A 23,484-nucleotide genomic window follows, 5' to 3' on the forward strand; every position below is an offset into this window, starting at 1 on the left:
CTGGACAGGTAACCAGTCTATCACAGGGCTACACTTAGAGACAGACAACCAAGCACACTCACCCATTACCTGTACACCGCTTAATCCTCACTAGGGTCGCGGGGGGGCTGGAGCCTTCTAGAGGAAACAGTTCCATCTAAGCCAGAGGTGTCCAGTCCTGGTCATGGAGGGCCACAGTCCTGCATGTTCTAGATGTTTCCCTTCTTCCAACACACCTGGTTCAAATGATCAGGATCGTTATCAGGCTTCTGCAGAGCTTCATGATGAGCTGATCATTTGAATCAGGTGTGTTGGAAGAAGGGAAACATCTAGAACATGCAGGACTATGGCTCTCGAGGACCAGGATTGGACACCCCTGGTCTAAGAGGTTAACTTTATGAAAACACCTTCGTTAAATTTGAAATATGTTCCTTGGATACACAGAGACGTGTTTAATGGTGCAGCTGATGCCTGCAGAGGAACTCCAGGTGAATAACATGAAGATTCAACAAACATGAACACGTGTGCATCCTGCTGCATTGATTAAGCTCAGAAACAGGATCCGTTGATTAGATTTTTTTATTTTATTTTGACTTCATTATGTACACGATACAGCTGAGCATTCCCCGTCTGCAGGGACACATGAACAGAAATAATGATATCCAATGGCCACCAGTGATTAAAACATCCCGTCTACTCAAATGATGCGTTTCCCACAAAAAGGAAGTCTGACAGGATGGTTTCTGGAGGACGCGTCTCAAGCACACCTGAAATCAGATCTGTTTTTTTACAACTCAGTGATCCCACTCTGATCACAATGAAGTGGTGAAGTAAAGGAAAGCACATCCTAGAGAGACTCAACAGGAGGTCAATGTTTGGGATCTATCCCAAGCTGTTCCACACATTTTTTTTTTACAATATACAGCAAACTGTACATACACGATGTACTCAGTCAGCAAAGGCACAATGCCATTCCCATTGGTTTTTTGCATCAGCTTTTAACCTTGCTTTAAGCACTGCAAATAGAAAAAACTGAAGTTCAAGTTTTCAGCAAGGAAAGTGTCTGAAATCCCGTCTGAATGTGATCTATGCCACAAAATAAATACTGTAAGACAGTCAGGCCAGTTTTGGAATATATATATATATAAAAAAAAGCTGCATTGGAAGTTGTTGTAAGACATGTTCTGTGGAAATAATATTATCCAGTACATGCTTCTTATTATGACGACAGAAGAAGTCAAATGGACTCGTCCCACATTCTGCTGCCTCGTCTAAATACCACTACATAATAAATACATAGTTTGCATAGTGTGGACAATGCAGTGGAACCACATGGCACTTGAAATAAATAAAAAACAAAGAAGGAAAGTGGAGTAAAAAGTGGAGTGAATGCTCGTTAACACAGTTGTACCGGAATGGTAGAAAAAAAAAAAAAAAAAGACAATCAGTCCACTGGCCCACATGACAGCCTCCACGTCTGATAAACCAGCTTCACCTGAAAACAAGAGCGTAAAGCTGAAGAGCACACATTCAGTGTAGAAAACAAAGCCAGTCCTCTTAAAAACACACGAACCAAACACGTTTGAACCTCGTAGAAAAACCTGTTAAACACTTCAGCTGTTGTTTTCCAACGTTTGTTAGTTTACCAGCAAAAAAAACAAACAAAACACATTTAAACAGTGCTTTTGGTCAGTTTGTAGAATCAGTATTTGGATCGCAAGAAACCGTTGAAGCTAATTTTTTTTTGCATTGTGGGAATCTGCATCCGACCGTGTGGTCCGTTTCAGGATGCGTGTCGAATGGCTTGACTCCAGAGGCTCATATAGCAGCTTCACATCACACACACAGGCCAAACACCTCCAATCAGACGGCTCTCAGCCGATGGGTCATCCTCCTCTAACACTGTAGATGCACACTGAAAGCACACTGAAAGCACCAAAGCACCGGGGACACGGACGCAGCCTGGATCAGTACAAGGCAGTGGTACCACTCCGGCTCAGAGCTCGTTGTTCTGAAAGCGAGCCGGTGGCCACGAGGCCGCACGAGAAGAGTTGAAGAATGAGCGCAGGAGATTAAAGCGACACACAAAAAGGCTTTAAGAGTCTGTTTACATTCAACACAAAGAAACTGAGCAGTGCTTCTGGACAGACAGCATTCCAGTCACAGGAGGACAGCAGCGCCGGCATTTGGTACTGATTGTGGTGGAAGTGATGCTCTCAGCTGAATTTTCACTTCTGTCTTTTTATAGCTGCTTTTCTGTTAGTCGTGCTCCACTGACAAAGGCAATGTGATCTGTTTTCCCTCAAATAGAAAGAATACTGTGTTCATTGTGGAATCCAATAAATCCACCTACTGACGGTGGAACCTGCAAGCTCTGGTCAGTTAAAGAAAGCCAGACAGGCTGGAGGAGAAACAAGCATGATCTCCCAGACTGGAAGACAGAAGAGCACCAGTAAACCAGATGATAACTGAGCCCACTGATGAGCTGGCATTACTCAGCCAACCACTGAGGAGCTCCTCTCTCCCTGACCAGGTATCCACTGCACTGAAACTGCTGATTATCTGCGGCAGGCTGAGGAGGCCACGCTGAGTCACGACCGTCTGGGAGGCCAAAGGAGGGGAAGGCGCTGCTGGAAGAGCTGGTGATCGGCGTTGACAGTGTCAGTCAATTTCTTAAAAACTTCTACAAGTCTCTTTGAAAGAAGACAACTCAAAGGAAGAGGAGGAGGAATTGGAAGAGAGCTAATGTTCGCAGGCGAGCCGAGCGTCATAGGTTCATCCGTAGATGTTCGGGCCGCTTCGAGTTCAGGGGGTAGGCCTGCTTCTTGTACGGCCCGGCGTTGAGGCCTGAAGGCTGCCTGATGGGAAGCGGAGCGGAGGCCTCGCAGTTGCCGCTGCCGCTCGTGTCCATGTGCTCCACGGTCGACACCTCCATGGGCTGGTCCACCGAGCCGCTCGGGGACAGCAGGGACGAGCTGCCGGTCAGCGACGGGCCCCGAGGCCAGCAGTCCCCTCCGGCAAACTTCACCGGACTGTGGAGAAGATACGAGACGCTTGTGTTATTCTGCTGTTGGTCACAGAGGCCGTCATGTGGCGTCAGGTTGAAATGAATGTGTTTTAATCAGGGCTGGGCATCGTTAACACTTTGATGGGACACAGCTCTGAGTGGTGCTGCTCATCCAACGGTTCTGCTTCTTTTCCTCACTTTTTAGGAGAAGTTTCATTTGTTTTAAAAATCAACATTGTGAACCCTATTAGCTGCATCTAGGTTTGGAAATCATGTCTTTTTGTTTTTTAAAATCGCCTAAATTACATCATTGATCGCAGCAAGGACGTGTAAAAACAGGAAGAGTCGCAAAACCGTCCTGCGTTTCTTCAGTAAAATCCTCCAAAGTGAAGCCAAACAATAAGGTTATCGATCTAAATTAATTCATTCTACATGTCTCATTTAAACATGTCCCACTGTAAAACACATCTGTAAATAAACTACACATTCCTGCTCGTCAGCTGTTTATTATTTTCATATATTCATGCCTCAGCTGTGACCAGCTCATATGGGAAACATTCAGGGACTTTTCTGCTGAGCTGCCGGCTGTGTTACCACAAAGATGATAAAAAGGAAATATGATGACAAACTAAAAGTGAAAGTTGTTGAATATCTACAGTATGCAAAGTCAGCATTTTTTTCCAGGTGTGGTAACGCCTGTGGAACATCTGTGGACACCTGGAAGAATGTTTGTAAAAATGAATAATCGATGAAATTCAATTTTGTGATCTATGGCATTAGAACTGTGTTACACAAACGTGTCTCTGTGTTCTGTACTTGTAGTCGTGGTCGTACTGGTCCAGAGGTGCAGGACTTTCTACTGCAGTGCAGAATGAGGCCACAGTGAGCAGAACAGAGGTTCAGAGGGTTAAAAAAAAAAAAAAAAGAATGAAGCTCGCTCTTTTCCCGCTTTGTTTAATTTCCTCTCTTTCATTCTTCACATTTAAGCAACACTGAATGTTGGACTTTTCCTTGGACAGTATTTCTACTGTGTGTTATAAATAGTTCTACTGAAGAACACAGAGTACTTCTTCTCCGACTGCCAACGCCAACATCCAGTTAGAGAAAGAGCAGAGTTTGTCTGGAGTCCCCAAAAATCCCAGAATGCCCCTGCCCTGACTGATCGTCTATGACGGCTGAATGACAGCTCACATGACGCTTGGACCGGTTCAGATTGGACTGAAGTAGCCACAGTCACACAGTCAGCTGGCTAACGGTTGCTTTAACCACGAACACATGTTGGTGTCACTTAGGTGGCTTTAATAAATGTGCCCCAGCCAAGTCCTCATCGCAACTCACGGAGAAAAACGTGTCTGGAACAATACTGAGGCTAAAGGCCAACTGACTGGAAACCTACAAAACTTTCTTTATCTGTATGACGAGCAACTGTTTTCCTTTTGTCTCCAGTTCCTTTAGTTCAGCTAAGAGTTTCCAGAAGTGACCCTACTTATTAGACTGGTCATGGAAGAGATAAGCTGCTGTGTCACTGCTGAGGAAGCTTCACCTTCCAATAATGGCCTGACGTGGGCCGAGCTGGGTACGTTTACAAGGTCAGCAGCTGAGTCACGAGTCTGGGAAAGGTTTGTTTTGGAAAATATCTGTAAATGTGCGACCTAATTCCACAGAGCTAAAGACAAAAACAACAAGCCGTTACCTCACAGGTGTTCTTGGACTTCCTGGGAACTTCCGCGGTGAGCGGACCTTTGGCTCGAAGGAGAACTTCTCTTTGACGTTTTCAAGCACAGATGGGGCTACATATGTGAAACCCTGGGGAAGGGGTGGGGGACAGAAACACACAGAGAGGATCTGAGTCCACCTCTTCAAAGCCCACTTTCCAAAAACAACCCACAGCTGATGATGAGCAATGAAACGCTGAGTAAACCATATCATGCAATGTGGTGGAACAGTGAGTGAAGCTTCCAGGAAAGCCAGCAGGACTGAACCAGATGGGACGCATTAACTGATTCTCGTAAGACCCACTTGTTGAAAAGGAAATAAAAGACATTATGTCCAAAGCTACAGAGCCTCTGTGTGTATGTTTGCAAGACGACAACACAGAACCAGTGAAGGGCAGGAGTAAAAGCACAGTGTTCTATTAAAAGCTGTCTGTGCTGCAGCTTGAATTCAGCATCAGGACCATCAGTGCTGCACTAAAATAAGAGTTTATTACCTGCAAACAGCATCTGACGAAGCTTTTTCTTAAAAAGCATGCATAGAAAACGCCTGACTCTGGCTCCAGGCTGTGAGTTATCTGTCACATAGCGCTGGGCTGCATGATGTGCTGCAGCTTCAAGAGCAAAAGTACTTTAAATAATATTTAGAAAGTTGAGATGACCCGTTTTGCTCCCTTGAGTCATGTGTTGCATGTGAGAGTCTCCGTGGTTTATCAGGGATTAGTCCTTGTATAACTTGTTATGAAAGTCTGTGGAAACTGTGAGAGTGAACCTGCAGGAGCCATCGTGTGCCGGGCAGCGCGACACCAGTTACCCACCAGGAAGACTTGGTTGGCACTTTCGCTGAGCGTGGAGTCGTCAGGACTGTCCACTGGCGTCTGGCTGGTGAACTTGGAGTCAAACTGACTGACATCATCAGCAGATTGCTGCCAAAGGAAGCAAGTCAGTTAATCGTCTTGCAGAGACAGGTCACCGAGGACGTTTCTGCAGAGAGGACACACTCACCAGAAATGGTTTGAATGGAGGCTCCACTTTGCGAGCGAGGAGGTCGTCCCAGTTTATATGCCGGAAGAATGGATGGGCCTGGAAAGCAGCAAGGTTTGCACATGTCAGGACCTCTATCAGCTTTCTCGTCTATTGTACTGTAGGTCCAAAAATAGCTCAAAGATGTATTTACCTGGACCTCAGCAGCATCTCCTGGTCCAGCCCCGAGTCGCAAAGAGGCATTTCGTTTGAGCAGCTGCAAAACAAAGTTGGGAGATTGTTCTTCTGTCTGGCTACACGTTTTAGTGGAAACAGCAGGAGGCAGGAGGAAGGCTGGAACATCTCACCTTTTTCAGGAGGTCCCTGGCTTCTTGTGTGAGGTAAGGTGGAAGGCTGAGTTTGCATTTCAAGATTTTGTCAATCGTCTTCTTTCGGTTTTCACCAGTGAACGGAGGCTGAGACAGAGAAGCAGGTCAGAAAGGACAGCTACATGTGATGCTCTCATCAGCAGTGGCGCTCTGGGGTTGATCGGCGTGTTACTTACTGCTCCTGTCAGCATGTCGTACATGAGCGCTCCCAGACTCCACCAGTCCACGGCCCGGTTGTGTCCACTCCTCATGAGGATCTCTGGAGCCCTGAGGAGGCAACAGAGGAGGACGAGGTGACGCAGCAGCAACACTGAGCCGTGTGTGAAACAGGAAATAGAACTATACAACTACAGTCTCAGCTCATCTGGTATTTGTGTTCCATACATGTACTCGATGGTGCCGCAGAAGGTGTGGGTGACCGTTCCGTCATGGATGGACTCTTTGCAGAGACCAAAGTCTGTCAGCTTCACATGTCCTAGAAGGTAGATGGAGGTTAGAGGAGACAAGCTGGACCCCAAACAAGCAGCAGATTAACTATCAGAGAACCTGCAGGGAAGGTTCACGCTGACAACAGGATGTTAGTAAAGGACATGCTTGTAGGTGTGACCTCTCCTGATCAGTGATCAGATGTTGGGTTTCTGTACCGTTGTTGTTGAGCATGATGTTCTCAGGCTTTAAGTCTCTGTAGATGATGCCTTTCTGGTGCAGATGACCCAGCGCCATCGAGATCTCAGCCAGGTAGAAACTGTCAACAGAGAACAAATGCTCACAATGCAGGTCCCGCGTCGATGAAAAACTCTTGACATTTGTACAGTTTGTTTTCCTCAGTACAGATCACCGGTTCTGTGTATTTATACCTCAGTGCTCAGAGGTGTTGTTCTCCATGTCATGCAGGTTATTCTTGGAACATTACACACCCGTATTTGTTGGGCTGCTCGGTTCATGTGGTCACCTGTTACATCTACAGGTTGTGTTGATAAAACAGAGTGTCTGTCTCTGTTGGACTGAGCCTCACGCTGCCTGACGAACGCTGTCACATATCCGTCTGCTTTCACACAAACCCATTCTTCTAACTATACATTTCCTACAGAAGCATTTCCTTGTTGAATATCGTTGTCTTTGTGATGCGGTCTGGTAGTAACGGACCGTAGCTGATCCGCACAGATCCACACCCACAGCTGGTGTGTGAACCGCAGATTAATGGCAAAGTTTAACCATCAGACAGTGAGATTCAGGGAATTTTTTAAGTAACTAGAAGGACACTCAGGCCAATTCTCTTCCTCAAAACTAAAGCAATGGATCCAGATCTACAACAAGTCTGATTGGCGATGCTTCAGCTCTTTCTGAAGTTCAATGAAACGTGGTTTTTCTTTACATTATCCTGCTTAAAGACAAACAGGCACAGAAACCATTCCTAGACGTCTTAGAGAAAAACTATTTGTTAATTTGCAAAATGAAATAATGCAAATCACAAAGGCTACTAAGCTTAATAAAGACATTAACGCTGTGAGTCAGCTTTGTTTTCCTATGAATCATATATACAACATGACGTCACTCTGGTCTCTGATGTATCAGGCTGTACTTGGTGTGTTTTACAGCTCATCAGAGTTAAAAACTCTTGTCAGTAGTTTCACAAACTCATGCCATCTTCATTGTGCGACTCTTCTAATGGTAACTCCTGTGATAATGTTCCATCACGCTGTACTTTGAGCTAAATTTATATCAGCGGTGAATAATTCCCTAAACAGACACACAGCGGTTGTTGTGTGTTCACATGAACGGACATGTTGTTGTAGTTTTTTTGTTGCTGAGCCTTAAAATGATCGAGTCCGTGACTCAAAAGCTGCGATACGATCCAAATCCTGATGTTTGTAATCTGCTGCCATCACAATCCAAGCAGCTGCTGTTAGTTTCTTCAGAACTATTTCCTTGCTAGCAATAATTTGCCAGGCCAGTTTCTAACCTTGCTGTTCATCATGAGTCGACAAAAGAGAAAGCTGGCAGCACCATGTGTTTGTTAAGACGTTCATATTGTAGTCATCTGGGAGCGGTTTAGTGTTGGAGACACAGACGCCAGCTTCAAAACATGTGTTCAAATATAGTAGGTGTGGGTGGAAAAGTTAATGAAACAAGTCAGAGGAGATTTAAATTTACATGTTCAAGCAAAAATATCCATCCATCATCCATACACCACTTGATCCTCACCATGGGGGGCTGGAGTCTATCCCAGCTGACTCAAGGTGAAGGCAGGTTCACCTGGACAGGTAACCAGTCTATCACAGGGCTACACTTAGAGACAGACAACCAAGCACACTCACATTCACACCTACGGACAATTTACAATCACCAATTAACCTCAGCATGTTTCTGGACTGTGGGAGGAAGCCGGAGAACCCGGAAAGAACCGTCAGGGAGAACATAGAGACAGAAAGATCCCGGGTTTCCACACCGGGACGCCAACCGGTGACCTTCTAGCTGTGAGGCAACGATGCTAACCACCGATCCACCTTGCATTCCCTCAAGCAAAATATCTAATATCTGATATAGGAAAATGATCCATCTTTTCTGAACATTAATGTCACAGGAAACGTTCCTGATGATCAGCTGTAGAAACATGAACGCTGGTGAGATGGTTCAGCTCCACCTGCAGCAGACTGACTAACTCACCATGCTGTGTCCTCCATGAAGATGCCTTCTCTTTCCAGCTGCATAAACAGCTCCCCACCTGCAGGCACCACACACAAAGACGAGCATTCACATATGTCCACCATGGAACTGGAGATCCACATGTTTACTTTACTGAGAAAACTCATAAGTGTTGCTGATCAAAGAGCATTTACTCCACTTGATGCTGGACCGGGCATCATTATGCTCACCGCTCAGATACTCCAGGATGAGGTACAGCTTTCCTCCTGTCTGGAAGGCATAGATGAGGTCCACGATGAAAGGATGCTTCACCTCCTCCAGAATGTTCCTCTCGGCTTTGGTGTGCGCTGTGTCCTTTGCGTTACGCACAATCATGGCCTGGCAGGGGACAGAAAAGCAGATAGAGGTCGGGTGTGAAACCATTCAAGCCATAAATCTTCAACTGTAACATCAGCTGCAGAGGCAGAGCAGGAATCAGGACGCCAGGATGGTAGCTACAAGTCTCATTAAGCCAATGAACTCAGTCATTAACCAAAACCTCAAGCTTCGGGGAAAACGGGTTGGGTTTTCAAAGTCAGACATCAGCTCTGTGTCAACGGCAGAAAGGAGGTCAGGCTGAACAGAGGGAGCAGCTCTGAGGTTTCATGGGGAAAAGCCTGGTGCCATTATTTTGGGTGGTCTGACCTTAGCTTCTGGCTTCATCGCTGAATGCAGCAGGAGGTGACCAGAGGAGCCACACGGCGACACACAGCTCATGTGAAACACTTTATCCAGCGTAGGGCTCGGGAAGCAACTAAACATTAAAGAAGCAAGCTATCCGTAGATGTATGCTGCTTGTGTTTGCTCACATGTGGATTAGGTAGCTGGTTCATCGAGTCTGTAGCACTGGAATACTGTGTATGTCCACTAGGGGGCAGCTAGGTTCACCTTTACTGGCTGATCTTTGGATAGAATGAACAGAAAGGAGCTCTTCTCCATATCAGAGACAAACAGGCACATTCACTCACCTTCTTCAAAACTTTCATAGCAAATATCTTCCCAGATGTGGCGCCTGACACCTTCCGAACTTGAAACACCTGTAAAAGTTCACATCACATCAGGATTTCAACGGGGTCACCCAGCGTGATTTTAGACTTTAAAACCCTTTTTACCACCACACAGAGTGCAGAGTAAGTCCTGCGTCACAGTCTGTTAAAGCCCGGTGCCTATAGCGAGGCAGCTAGAAGCAGTGATGGGCTCACTGTGGCTCAGCAGCAGCACAGTTCACTTTGGAAGGACTGCTGTCGTTTAGATATTTAGTTTGTCTTAAAAAACATTTTATGACACAATGTTCTTATTGCAGGGAAGAGAAAATGTTTTTTCTTTTGTAAATTGATCTGAAAAAAAAAAAACAACTAAATGTTTTCAAACAAACAAAGAGACGATTATGGTTTGTCTGTGCAGACCAGATCATTTGTCCCAACTATGGGCTGAAGAATAATACTTTGTCGTGTCTGGGACATTGAGAAAAATGATTTGGACAAACAAAGCAGACAGTGTTTTCCCACAGACGAAGTTCAGAACCTGCTCTTGTACATAATGTGTTGTCATGTTCCTGGGAAACCAATGACCAGACACTGCCTCTGTTATAACAATGGCTGTTAATCTTGTGTTATTCTGACTGCGCTGCGACGAGGGACCGCTCTGACTCTGCGCAACACTAAGTTAGTGTTCTGAGTATTTGGATAATACCTAAAAAAAAAAATGTTTAAGCTCTCAGTTTTAAGGCCAGGAACCAAACCTATGCCAAAATATATACTTGTGCAACTGCACCGGGGCATCAAAACAAATGACGCTCTTTTAATCTGCAACACGAAGAAATTCCCAAGTTACAGAAAACGACTTCTTAGTCATCGCAGACGAAACCACTTCAAGAAAAAATAAGTCATGCGTCTGCTTGCTCAGTGAAAAATGGTTCCAGAATAGCTGTGATGTGCACCGTCACTGTCACGTTCAGACAGACGGCATCAGCTCGACACGCTGGACACACAAAAAAACAACAGCAACAGCAAATTAAAGTCGCGCAAACAAGGCGCATCGCTCAGCGTGCACTCGTGTTTAACATCAAGATGTGTTTTCTAATATTGGATAAAGGGGATTACAGCTTGGCTTGGTTTGTGCAGCAAGTGTGGGAATGGTTCTGAGGCCAGACCTTACAGTTAAAGGTGCAAGAGATTTTTTTGAACCGCAGACAAAAAAACACATTGCAATATATCTGGGAAATGAAAGGCTTGTTGATAAACAACATTGACGAAGTAAAATACTGGTAACGTTTCCATTTCCTGACTGGAAATGGAAAAAAAAAACTCAATTTCCAGTCATTTTGCTGAAAAAATTCCCCACCCATTGGAATGTGAAGACAACCCCCACGTCCTGGTGATGTGTTGGCAGGTTCCAGGCCAAGACAAGCGAATGACAAAGTGTATTTTCCCACACTTTTGGAAAATAACTTTTTAGTACAGTTCAATGACCTCGAATCTAAGTGCCCAAGATGTAAACAGCCCCCTGTTGGATTATCTAAAACATAAACCGAAGGTCAAGTTAGACGTAGGAGAGCACAATGAGAGAGGAGCAGATGTGAGTCGGGTGATCAGACGCCTCACCTTTCCATAGCCGCCTTTCCCCAACACCTTGAGCAGCTCAAAGCATTCGGGCCTGATCTGCTCTGTTCCCTTGTTCACGCTGTTCTCTGAAATTTCAAACTTCTCACAGTCATCCATGTTACTGGCAAAACAAACAAATAAAGAAGATGAGAAAGTAAACAAACAAAAAGCAGAACATTCACTCTACAGTGTGCATTTCCAGGACGTGCAGCCGGAGCCTAAACACAGCGGCCGACCCGTGGACTGTATACAGAAGACCGACAAAGCCACCGTGACGTCACCCATTGTTTCTGTGCACTACTGGTTTGAAGCCTCCAGTTCTGCATTTGGCTGTTTCTATCGAAATCCGACATTACAGGCCAACAGTACACCTGACTGAGAACCTGAGGACAGCAGCAGCTGGCCAATCACATGCAGCCGTGCCCTGAAGCATGCACTGCTTTATTGTCATGTTTATTCAAAATATGGTGCTGTTCACAAGTCTAGAGAGCAGCGACTGAGAGCATAGACTCATTAGGAAGACGTTAACCGAGGCAGTCATATTTCCTGCAGCTTTCTCAATGTGAGACTCTTTTTTTTTATAGACTTCTTGACAATTGGATTTCCTTCTTGAGGAGTCGCCCCTGCTGGGTGCAGGAGAGGATGCAAGGCTACCCCACTTCCACGTTGACTTGACTGTCAGACCCAGAATCAATGTCGATCTTCTGTATACGGTCTATGGGCTGAACTGAGGGTGGTGCAGCTGAATGAGACGGGTGCTGAAAGACCGCTCATATAGATGATAGCATTCCCTATCAAGGATTATATCACTGTTTACAGGGTGACGTCCCCCTTAAAGGGCACCAGAGGTCACTGGATGGTCTGGATGATGTGAACCATGTGCTGTGGTTCCACCACCACCATCAAAACACCAAATGAGGGAACATTTATAGTCAGAATGGGGCTCATCCCTCCTCTCAGCCCACTGTCTTGTTGTTCTGTTGGTCTGGGATGGTCCAAGTGTTTAAGCTTCTCTGATTCACTATGGCAGTAACAGTTAAGTCAGCTTAAGCAGTGATGGTGCTTCTACTGAACAAAACAGATAAAACCAGGAGCAGGAGAGCCATGAAGTCACCAGAGTTATTTACAGGTCCATGATGCTAACGAGCAGCCACCCAAAGAGCAGCCCTGTCCCCTCAGAGAACCACAGCACTGCTTGTACTCACAATTCAAAGCTGCTGCACTGGTCCATGTATTCACTGAGCTGAGCCTGAAAACCAGAGGACACCAGTTAGAGGTACAGGGATGTGAGCAGGACACCAGTTAGAACCTCATGGATGTGAGCAGGACACCAGTTAGAACCTCAGGGATGTGAGCAGGACACCAGTTAGAGGCACTGGGATGTGAGCAGGACACCAGTTCCACCAGCAGCCTCCTTTATTTACACACTTATTAACGCTGTTAGCAGCAGGTCGTTTAAGGTTAACAGGTAACATCACGGCTAACAAACTACTCACAGAACTAAGTCAACAGACACCTTCTAGTTAACAGTACCTTCGCTGCAGTGTCCAGATAAGTTCTACTGGTACCGAACAGAGCAGCGACTGAAGCAGAAACCTCACGTTAGTGTAGCAGCAGCGAGCTAACGGCTAGCTAGCAGCTTGTAGCTACCGCCGCGCTAGCATCAGGAGGCTGGAGCTCGGCTGTACAGTGGCTTTACATTAATATAAAACTGTTATTATACATCCTGTTAATAACGTGAGAGTAGTTGTCAAGCGACACACGTTACATTCATGTAACTAACAGGTAGTTACACGGTAACGTAACTCCAGGGATGCCGATGCACAGTGTTACACCGCTATAGGTCCGTTATCGGACAGGGAGCGACGCCCGCCTCAAAGGATGGAGGACTTGGTTTCGTTTCTCTGCGACTCTACGTGTTTTTTAACCTTGTTTTAAACTTAATTCCTGAACTAAATTCCTGGTATTTAATTATCCACCGTCTGCTCACATAAGACTAAAGGATAATGTGCTTTAGCGGGGGTCGCTTTAAGTTGCGCCTCCGACTCTGAGTGCCTCGTACCGGCTGATAAACTAAACTTTGGTCCTGATAATTATTTTAATCGGTACCAGAGGTGGACCTGGGTTTAAATACGGCGCTACATTTGGCACCGCCAGAATTCGCGGGAAAGGGGCGGACGAGGACACGTCCGATAATGGATGCCGGACCGCTGGTACTAGCAGCGCAGGCCTCGGGGCTGCTAGCTAGCCGGCTAACGGAGGCGGCATCAGCCTCTAACTCACCCCGTCCTCCAGCTCGTCGTCAGAGACATTCTCATCCGGTTGATCCAAATCGATGTCGAACACCCCGGCCATGGCCACGGCACCTCTGTCGGCGTTTAATCAGAAAGCACAGCCCCGCTCCCCCGCCTCATGGGAGAGCCATCACCGCTACAGCCGGCTACAGCAGGCAGCATGGGCTAACCTCCGGCTAACCACAACAACACAGGAGCCGAGCGGCGGAATGAGCCTCTAGTGTCGGCCACCGGCACTGCCCTGCCCGGCCCGGCCCGGCTCGGCTCGGCCCGGAGACACACACCTGAGGACGGGCTAGACAGCTTCCAGGAGCAGCACAGGGTTAAACACATGAGAACAGCAGGAGTTAGTCAGCTGTCCTGGGATTCATATAAAAGTTGTCCCGCTTTTTAAAATGTAAAATTGCGTTTTATTGAACTGGTTTATTGAACTGGTTTATTGAACTGGTTGCTTTGGGTCTGTGGTGTGTTGAAACCAGTCCGACCACTTCAGACATGTGGACCTCCACGTATATTTATTGACTGTTGATTAGTTTGTATTTTAGAGTCACTCTGGTTGATTTCCTTTGATTTTAACTATAATATACATTTAAGCCCAAAGTGGTTCATTTTCTAACAGATTGAATCCATATTTGATTAAAAGCTTTCTGCTGCCTGGAAATGACAAAAACAAGCAGCAAAGGACAAGTCGTTATGTTACACATCTCAATGATCATTTTAATAATTATTCTCTATATTTACACTTTTATTTTTTACTAAAAATGTCCAAAATTATTCACATCAACCGAACACTTCTCAGAACTTTTCGGGCAAATTACAAATTCACTATGAATCAAACTTGCATTTACCTCCAGATATAATTGAAGAGATCATTTGCAAACACAGATACCTCCATCCTCACACACCTTCATAAACCCACGGCTCCATCGTCCACCTGAGACAACATCTATTCAGTGATTTCCCAGGCCTGGAATAAATAAAGTATTTTTCTATTTCTATCAGTCAAACTTCAGTTCTCTCTGTTGTCGTCATTTCCACTGAGTCACATCCGCTCAGCTTCAGTCTGATTGATTTTATCTCAAGCAAACAACAACAAAAATTAAAAATCTACAAAAATGGAGTTATCTGTTTATGCAAATGAACTCTTCAGTTTTATATTTACATTCATATAATAGCTTGTAGTTAAAAGTCTGAATTTCTCTGGCTGATATCAGTGAAGCTGTCCTGGGGCACTAGTTCTGCATTTCTTCGTCACACATCTCCACATTCAGGCTGACTGTCATCTGCATAGGATGAGCTCCATCATTTAATGTGCTGATTATTCTGCTCACAGGCAGAGGTCTCCTGGTTCCTCTGGTTTCATATCCACACGTCAGCCTCCTCCTGTAGTGGATCTTACATATGATCATGGCTGCTCTAGTTGTGGTGGCCCAGCGGTGCACACACACTTTTTAAATGCATTTATTTAGTGGACTAAACAAGAAAACTGTTTCAATGTACAAGTAAAACATGACATATTTATTTTTACATATCAACAAAACTTTAAACTTTTAATCTTACAGGTGTTATCTGTCTGTTGGTGTTTTTATTATTTCATTTAAAACTCTTTATCGGCTGATAAAACTGATGATGCCGATATCACCGTGAACCCCTCATGTCTTATGTGTGTATATTTATGTACATAATCTTTTTTATTTCTGGGGGCCTTAGACCCAATCATAAAACCACCAAGACAACAAGTTAAAGTCACTTTAAAGAGTCTGACAATAAACAACTGCAAACAATCAAAGTTCTTGTGTGTTTAAATCTGAAACAATAATCGATGTCAGTTAGAAGGAAATCGATCCTTAACTGTTTGTATCATCAGTTAATCCATAAAGTGGAGCTTCTCCACGGTGAAACGTGTTTTCATACGTGATGGTGAACATGCTGTATTTGGACTTTAACGTTCTGGGACGTCCTCCTGCACTCTGGGAATGTGCTGTTACTGCACATGGATCAAATGATTGCCTCTGAAAAATAAATGGTGGATTAATTGCTAATAATAAAAACAAATCGTTATGTAACACTGATATCATGATAATATTACACACATGATAAACGTTCCACCACTAGCAGCTACATGATTGAAACTCTCTCGTCACCTCCACACACTCAGGTTTTAGGTGTAACTCATTTGCCACAAAAACGAAAAGACAAAACACAATAAACAGATGAATTAGACAAAGAGCATCATGTTTTAAAATAAACATATAAACCTGAAGATTTAGTGACAACATTGATGCAGTGAATTATTTTGGCTGTGACATCAGACTGTGCAACATGTTACTGTATCTGTATATTATATACTGTAATATGTTATTATTATCATTGTTGTTGTTATTGTTGTTGCTAATTTTGAATGATTTTGATTTTGAATTTTGAATGCTGTTGTTGTTGCTGATTTTATGTTGTTTTTTTTTCTGGTGTAGCAGCTTCCCTGAGGTCTTGTACCGAAGGGATTGATAAAGTTTTATTCTAATTCTAATCATGTTGTGACGATATGACTGCTGGTTACATGAGTGTTAACAGTTAACTCTTGTACCAGGAGCTCTGAAGCTAACTGTAACCAAACCCTCTGTTTTTCTTTTTCTTTTCTTTCTGTAGTTTTCTGACTGATATCCAAAGCCCAGCACCTGGACCAGGACCTACTGTCCTCATACAGTCTAGAGGAGGTGAATCCATCTGCTGCATGTTTCACAGGTTGGTTTTTGGATTCATCTCACTTGCTAACAACCCAGAACATTTGGACATGTCAGTGCAGGAAGAGGGCAGGTATAAATCATAAAACTAATAATAATGCTTCTGTTTCATGATTTCACTTTTATGCGCGTTGGCGCTCCGTCACACGCTGTCAGCCCACTGGCACACCGGAGCTGAACGTTATTGGTACCACCTGAGATTTTCCTGCTCTGACAAGTCAAAATGTCTGCTCTATAAAAAAAACAAAGGTCTGTGTGAGTCTCCACACCGTAAGAGGTTAAGTCTCCGGCTGCAGTGGGTTCCACCCAGCCAGAATCTGATTATGTCCCTGGAACTCGCTGCAGGTTCAGGCTACCAAACCTTCTCCTCACCAGTAGGTGGCAGCAAGAAAAAGGGGAACTTCATCAGGACGTAGACGCGTTTCTTTATGAAATATGAAATGAAGCTGCTGACATGGTGGAGCGAGGTTTATCAGGTGTAGGACGCTGTTGTCAGTAAACCTGGAGGTGTCGGAGCAAACAGAGAGAAGAGCAGCATCTTCTCCTTCCAGGGATGTTTGTGGAAGCTGCAGAAAGAAGCAGAGAACTGTTTCCTCATGTTGTATTTACACGCCTACAGGTTCTCTGCTTTTAGTTTCAAACTACAGCTTTTAAAATGACAAAGTCAGGCTGGATCATCATCATCCTCATCAATGCTCAGCCCACTGGGATGTTCTCTGTGGTCCATACTTCTGATATCAGGATTTAGTAGTAATTAGTTCATTTTATCTTACATAAGACGTGTTGGATGGTCGGTGAGATCAGAGCGAGAATGTAAAGAAAAAACCATTTAATCTGCATCGTTTTGAAGCAAAGTGTTTGTGCAGCTCAGTGGATCTCAGCTGAAGCTCAGATCTAAATGTCAGATTCTTTCCATCTGGGGGAAAACAAAACCAAAAAAAATGGATTTTACAACGTTTTTAAAGATCACCTCCAGACATGTTTTAACACATCACGCTGCTTTGAACAACCATTTGTGGTTGATGGGGATTTCCTATGAAAAAAAAAAAGAAAGAAAAAAGAAAAGTTGAATTTAGCAGTTAGAGCGACTGTTCTCCTGGTTCTCCAGTGTCCGCTCTCAGTGCCGTGGAGGCGTCAAGTTTCCACACAGTGTTTGTTTAAATTCCATATTAAGCTGTAATTTGTTTCCAAACACAAGTTTTAAGGCGACACGAAGTTTCCTCTTTCAGATGAATTCCTCGAACAGCCTCCTCACGTTAAACTGCAGCCGCAGCGTTCTGCACAACAAACATCTGCACAGAGGGTTTTAGTTTTTTATTGATGGAGGGGGACGACGGGACACATCCACCAAACTACAACACATCATCTGCTGTAGTGACACAACAGTTATGTTCCTCTGATCACAATATCTATCAGGGTTTCAGTGAAATGTGGGAAAGAATTCCTCCGTTTAGACCAACAACAAACATCCCTACGGTCTATATGGAGATGACTCATGGTGACGACTGAGACCGACGAGGACGTTCCTGCTGCAGCTCCACATAAACACTGAGGCCAGCAGCTAAACTACGTTTGACCTCCATCACATTTAAGCAAAAGTGACACTGATAACAGGCGAGATCCCAGCACGTCCTCGGTTTAGGAGCTACAGAGTCATTGTTTACCCCAGTGCTGCTTTATTGTGGCGGTTTGCCTGAAGTCTCCATCAGGAGGTTGAGGAAAGCCCCCCTGCAGGTCAGCGGTACCTCAGCTCCATCCCATAGATTGTTCTGCTGTGATTGCCTGGTGATCAGAACCAGCTGCCCGGGTAACAGAATCTGTTTTCTGTGTGTGTTCTCTGTTTTGTTTAGCTGTGTTTATGTTTACAGGACCAGACTAGACACTGGTAGAACGTCGCGGCGCTCTGTTGTGGGCCGCTGTGACGGCCTGAGGTCAGCGTCGTGTTCGCTCACCATCACTTTGCATCTGCATTCTGGTGTTTGGACGATGTCAGTATGGAAGGCCATTCATTTAGAAGTGAGGGTTAAAGCTGTCAGCGTCTTCATTTTTTATTTTTGGCTGAACGCTCTGGCCTGGTGTTTACTGGAGTGTTCCGTCACAATCTGCACGCTTTTATGTGAACGATAAATACCAATAACATGAGAAAACTGTACCGTTTTTATGATTCTCAATTGCCCTTTAAATACTGCTAAACGCCCTAAATGGCAGGTGTTCCCCTTTAACCGCGCCGCAGCCTGTAATTGACACAAATTTTCACAATGTGAGCGAGTTATCTGATCAGAGCCGAGATCCAACAGCAACAGCCGGAGAGACGGTGACGGCGGAAGATTTACCGCGACGCACCGACGGCCTGCAGGAGTTTATTTTCCAAAAGAGAGCACTGGCTGCAAAGTGAGTGTTGAAAGCCAGATATCTATGCATCTGCTAAAGTAATCCCTGTGACCCCTGCATATTAAACTTGTTTTGTGCAAACGGCTGCTCGTCCTGCAGAGTCAGCCGTCGTATATATTCAGTTGTGCTGAGTGGACGAAAGCTGGAGGTGAATCAAGTACAACGGAAACTAAACTGATGCTCTTATTATTAAATACGATCAGAGAACTTTTTTGGCATTGATTTGGAATTCAAATGTGATGTTAAAGACGGAATCTGGTGAAATCAGTGATGTGTAATTGTACATGTATGTTACTAATAGACCCTATGGAGGCCAAACTCTGCCAGAAAAACTAAAAAAAAAACTAAAAGCACAATATGTAAAAATAACTTTCATTTCCTGTTTTAATGTTCCAACAAATTCTCAGTTCTATGGAAGCCAGTTTCTGTCAAAACAAAACAAAAACAAAAAAAAAGAGAGAGAAAAGAAGTTGAAAGTTTCATTATCTCATAACTTTGACTCAGTAAACAGCAGAGGATTGGTTTTACCGGGACCTCGTGTGATTTTGGAATTACACCAGAGGAAAAAAACAACAACTAACAAACAACAAAAATGAATAAATACATAATAAAATATATATATAAAAGATCCTAAATCACACTTTAATAAACAGTGGACTGATAATGAGACGGTGGGTATTTTGAGCTGGAATTTCGATTTTGCAAATTAAGAACATATGGACTTGCGTTAGATTAAAATCAGACATGACCTCTGCAGTTATTACTAATTACCTGCGTTCCCCAGGTGATATTAGTCCCATGTGAAAAGGCCTTAAGTTAAACTGAGGTTTAAAATTAAAATTAATTTAATGACCATTAATGCTGAAATATTATCATTGATTTATGGTTATCAATGTTTCTTAACAGCAGGTATTTTATGGAATATAGACGACCATTTCTGTCAGAAAAAGAAAAAAAAAAAAAGTTTTAAAAGTTATTTTTCCAGCACCACTGGGGATCCGTATTGCTGAAAACTTTGAGGTATATTTAGAAGATAAATGTTTAATTCCCTTAAAGAGATTTAATTTCTCACGAAATACTGATTGAATTAGAAAAACAAAAACAAGCACCAATGAGTCTGAACAATTAAAGACCTCCAGGCCCCAGATGTGGATGTTATTAAACCATTCAGTAGATGTTTTCATCACGTTTCATTCCCGTACACATGGACAGGTCGGGTCCTCCTCCACCTTCTAGACGGGTCGGGTCCTCCTCCACCTTCTAGGCTCAGCAGCTCGTCTCGTTAACGGTGATCTAGACACTGTTTAGCACCTACAGATCAATATTCTGACTCAAGAGTGTTTTTGACTTTTGATTTCAGTTACTGTTTGTCAGTATTTGAAGTTGAAGCAGCAGAACTAGTTGGGTCGGTTTAGAAAAGGATCTAACAAATCCTGTCACTACATTTACAGCACAAAGCTCCATCTGTCCACACACGACCACGAGAGGTCACCTCAGCTGTCAGGGTCACGTATACGTTTATCAGCGATCAGAACGGATGATAACGGACCGACAGAGCTCCGTAGAGGCTGGAGGAGGACCCTACTGGCCCAGATGGAGTAGAACGACATGCTCTGTGATCGGGTCATTTAATGGGCTGATGATGTCTGAACCAAATCCTACAGCTCAGGTTAGACTTCTAAAGTCTTGTTATCTTGAACAGAAGTTTTTAGTTTTGAAAAGCCGTGCAGTGGGTGGAGAGGCGACGGACGGGGGTGGTGATGACGGAGCAGCATCGAAGCTGTGACGGAGGGACTATAAATATGTGGAGGCTCAGGTGAGGCTGTCAGAGCAGGAAAGTCCTCTGGTGGAATATCACAGCAGAAAAGCCATTCCAGATGAGCACAGCGCGTTTGTTGTGCAGCCTGGCATCGGTGCGTCTGGTTTTGTTTGCTCTCTGTGGTTGTTTGTAGCACGTTGATGGGCGCGCTGCATCCAACCACACTGCATGCGGTAAACAGGCCTCATGCAGAGTATGTGGACGAGACTAAAATTAGCTCTGATTGCGATGCCATAAAGGCTGAGCGCGTACGTCGGCGAGAGTAACGTCATGTGGTTTAGATGCGAGCACAGAGGACACCGTGGTGTCGACAGATTTCTCTTTATGTTTTGCTGGACATTAAAAACTCGACGTCGAATCTTTAGAGAAGTTTCTTTTGGTTCTGAATGAGTGTGAGGCAGCACTGAGTCGATCTGAAACAGCAGATCTGTGTCAGTGCTGATGAGAGTCTCTGGTTCTTTGTCAGCGTTAGTACAAGAATCATGTGTTTCCACTTTCACTGGCGTTCATTGAGTTATGATGGTAGCGCCGCAGTAATCCCCAGCCTCACTGACCTTTATACGGAAACCATCACAGACAGTCCCACACCACGAGGCACAAAGGCTTTAAAAAGAAGAGACAACTTTGTTCAGATGAGATAAAGTTAACTTCATCCATCCCAAAGTACAACCTGACATTTACCAAAGCTAGTATGCTAACACGCTAGGCTTACCAAACAACCTCACAGTGACGACATTTAAAAAGTTTATGTGCTTCTTGTTGTTTCTCTGTTTCCTAGGAGACGTCAGCACGAGGCCAAAACAGCACATGTTCATCAATAATACCGTGTTTCCCACATTAAGTTGCTTATAGATGTTTACATGAAATCACATGGATTTAAACAGGAAGTCTGCTACAGCCATTGGCAGGTGGAGGTACCAGGACCGCTAACAGCTTTCTTCAGGCTTCTAATTGGCCAACATGCCGTAACGTTCAGGGTTGTGTTGCCTCCTGTCGTCTTGCATGCTGCACCTCCATGGACACTTTCTTGGGAACATTGTGGAGATTTTTTTTTTGTTTAGGCCAGAGTAGGAAAATCCCCAATTTTAAAAGGATGCCCGAGCACGTGCAGAGTCAGCCTCAGTGTTGTGGCTCCGGCAGGCTGCATCCTGGGGGTTTGTGGGGGTTGACTCGCTTTTGAACCGCAGTTATTGGCACCTCAGAGCTGGCGCCGTGCCGCGGTACCGGAGGCTGCTGCTTGGGTTGGAACAGCAAAGTCGTGTCTCCATTCAGGAGTGATTTCTGGTATGAACAGCTGAATAGATGGCCACAGACAGATAAAGGTGTTGCGGTCTCCAGACGCTTAGCGATGCCTTGTCTTCTTTTAGTGCCACCAGCAGGTTGACATTTGCGGCTCCATTCAGCTGAACCTGGAGCGTGGCAATTTGCAATAATTAGCGGTTAATAAATCAAGATGTTCTCAAAAGTCTTTATTCGAAGCAGCTATCGGCGGTTTTTCCGGTTCGTTCTGGTGTTGCCCAATCTTCAATGGAAAGCACAGACCACACATTGTCAGGAATGCTTGGAAGGCAGCGTGAGACATTTCTGGGTAATTGTTCTGCGATGGCATCATGTCATGACACAGATGCATGACATGACACGTAAAGCTGCTGCGCTTCAGCACCTGAGGACACGATCGGCGGTGGAGAGTCCTCACCGTCGGATTTCAGGCATTCCAAAGGCTGACTCAGTGATTCTCACATCAAAGGCGTGTGTGTTGTTTCAAACGGTGTGTGTGTGTGTTGGACGTACATTTCAACCATTTTACGCCCACTCTGCTCTCAGGCATGCACTGCCTTATTGTGATTCCTGATTTCACGTACGGCACACCTGAATGACGCAGGTCCTTTCTCGCGGGACATAAAGAAGCATGACGAGCCATTATTCAGGTTTAAGACGACTCGTCTCCGTCTTGTTACGACACGCAGTCGCATAAACAGAAAAGGATTTGCTGCCTTTGATCCACCAAGTAACACGAGTCGTGCGTTTGTGTGCGCAGCGCTGAACCACACCGAGACAATTATGGACACAAGGTTTAGCTGCTGGCACGGTTCACTGAGAGTTTTGAACTTCAAATAATAATCATTTAAATTGTTTGTATTGTAAAAACTAAACATAAAAAGTAATAACATCAAAATTGTAAAATATACAAGAACCAGTGAGTGGAGCTGCAGGCGGAGGACCAGGCAGGTGGAGGATGTGTGTGTTTCGTCACGCTGCCCGGACGCTGCCACCTGGCATCGGCCATGAAGCTGTCTGCCATGTTGGCACCGTGTGGGCAGGAACAGCAGATGCTTGTGCCAAACTATGCTCTGTTAAAATACCCACACATCATTTAGTTCAGCTCGGATACATGTTGTGCTGCTGTGACAAAATTCAGTCTGACAAACGTGGAGCATCTTTACCTGGTAACGGCTTGAGTGTTTAAATATTTGTTAAATAAAAAAAATAAGTAAATCATCAAGAAGAGACGCCAACTTCCTGTGGATAAGTTCAGTTAGACACTCGGTCGCTCTGAACAGACGACGTGATGAAACTCAAATGAGAGCAGTAATATCTCTCAGATGGATGAGTTATGAGGAGTCTGATAAGCCGGTTTGATGTTGGCATGCAGAAGCCACAACAAAGGACACAAAGGCTTCTGGAGCAGGGGCTTCGCTCCGACCGCACTCATGATCTACGTGCTCATATAAACTGTGTGTATGACCGAAGGAGAATGCTGCATTATAAACACGAATATGACCTGTATGTAGTTCAGACTTTAAGCAGGAGGTTCTACTGGGTTTGTCCTGTTTTATCTTTGCCTTCGTTTTTAAGTTATTAAAATTTGATCATTTTGTAACCTAACATTTAACTGTGCCG

General features: G+C 44.5%; 1 protein-coding gene across 1 annotated transcript; it reads right to left on the bottom strand.

The window, feature by feature from the left end:
* Positions 1-540: 540 nt before the first annotated feature.
* rps6kb1a (ribosomal protein S6 kinase b, polypeptide 1a) lies at positions 541-13,819 on the bottom strand. Its single transcript, XM_008284837.1, has 15 exons — positions 13,622-13,819; positions 12,544-12,587; positions 11,339-11,459; positions 9,704-9,772; positions 8,927-9,074; positions 8,718-8,775; positions 6,695-6,795; positions 6,435-6,525; positions 6,227-6,317; positions 6,030-6,137; positions 5,876-5,938; positions 5,704-5,781; positions 5,517-5,624; positions 4,680-4,792; positions 541-3,011 (listed from the first exon to the last, which is right to left on the bottom strand). Exons 1-15 carry the CDS (start codon positions 13,691-13,693, stop codon positions 2,747-2,749), a joined length of 1,530 nt encoding a protein of 509 aa, XP_008283059.1. The 5' UTR covers positions 13,694-13,819; the 3' UTR covers positions 541-2,746.
* Positions 13,820-23,484: the final 9,665 nt, after the last annotated feature.

Source organism: Stegastes partitus, unplaced genomic scaffold, assembly GCF_000690725.1.
Source record: "Stegastes partitus isolate 25-593 unplaced genomic scaffold, Stegastes_partitus-1.0.2 Scaffold375, whole genome shotgun sequence".
NCBI classification, from domain to species: domain Eukaryota; kingdom Metazoa; phylum Chordata; class Actinopteri; family Pomacentridae; genus Stegastes; species Stegastes partitus.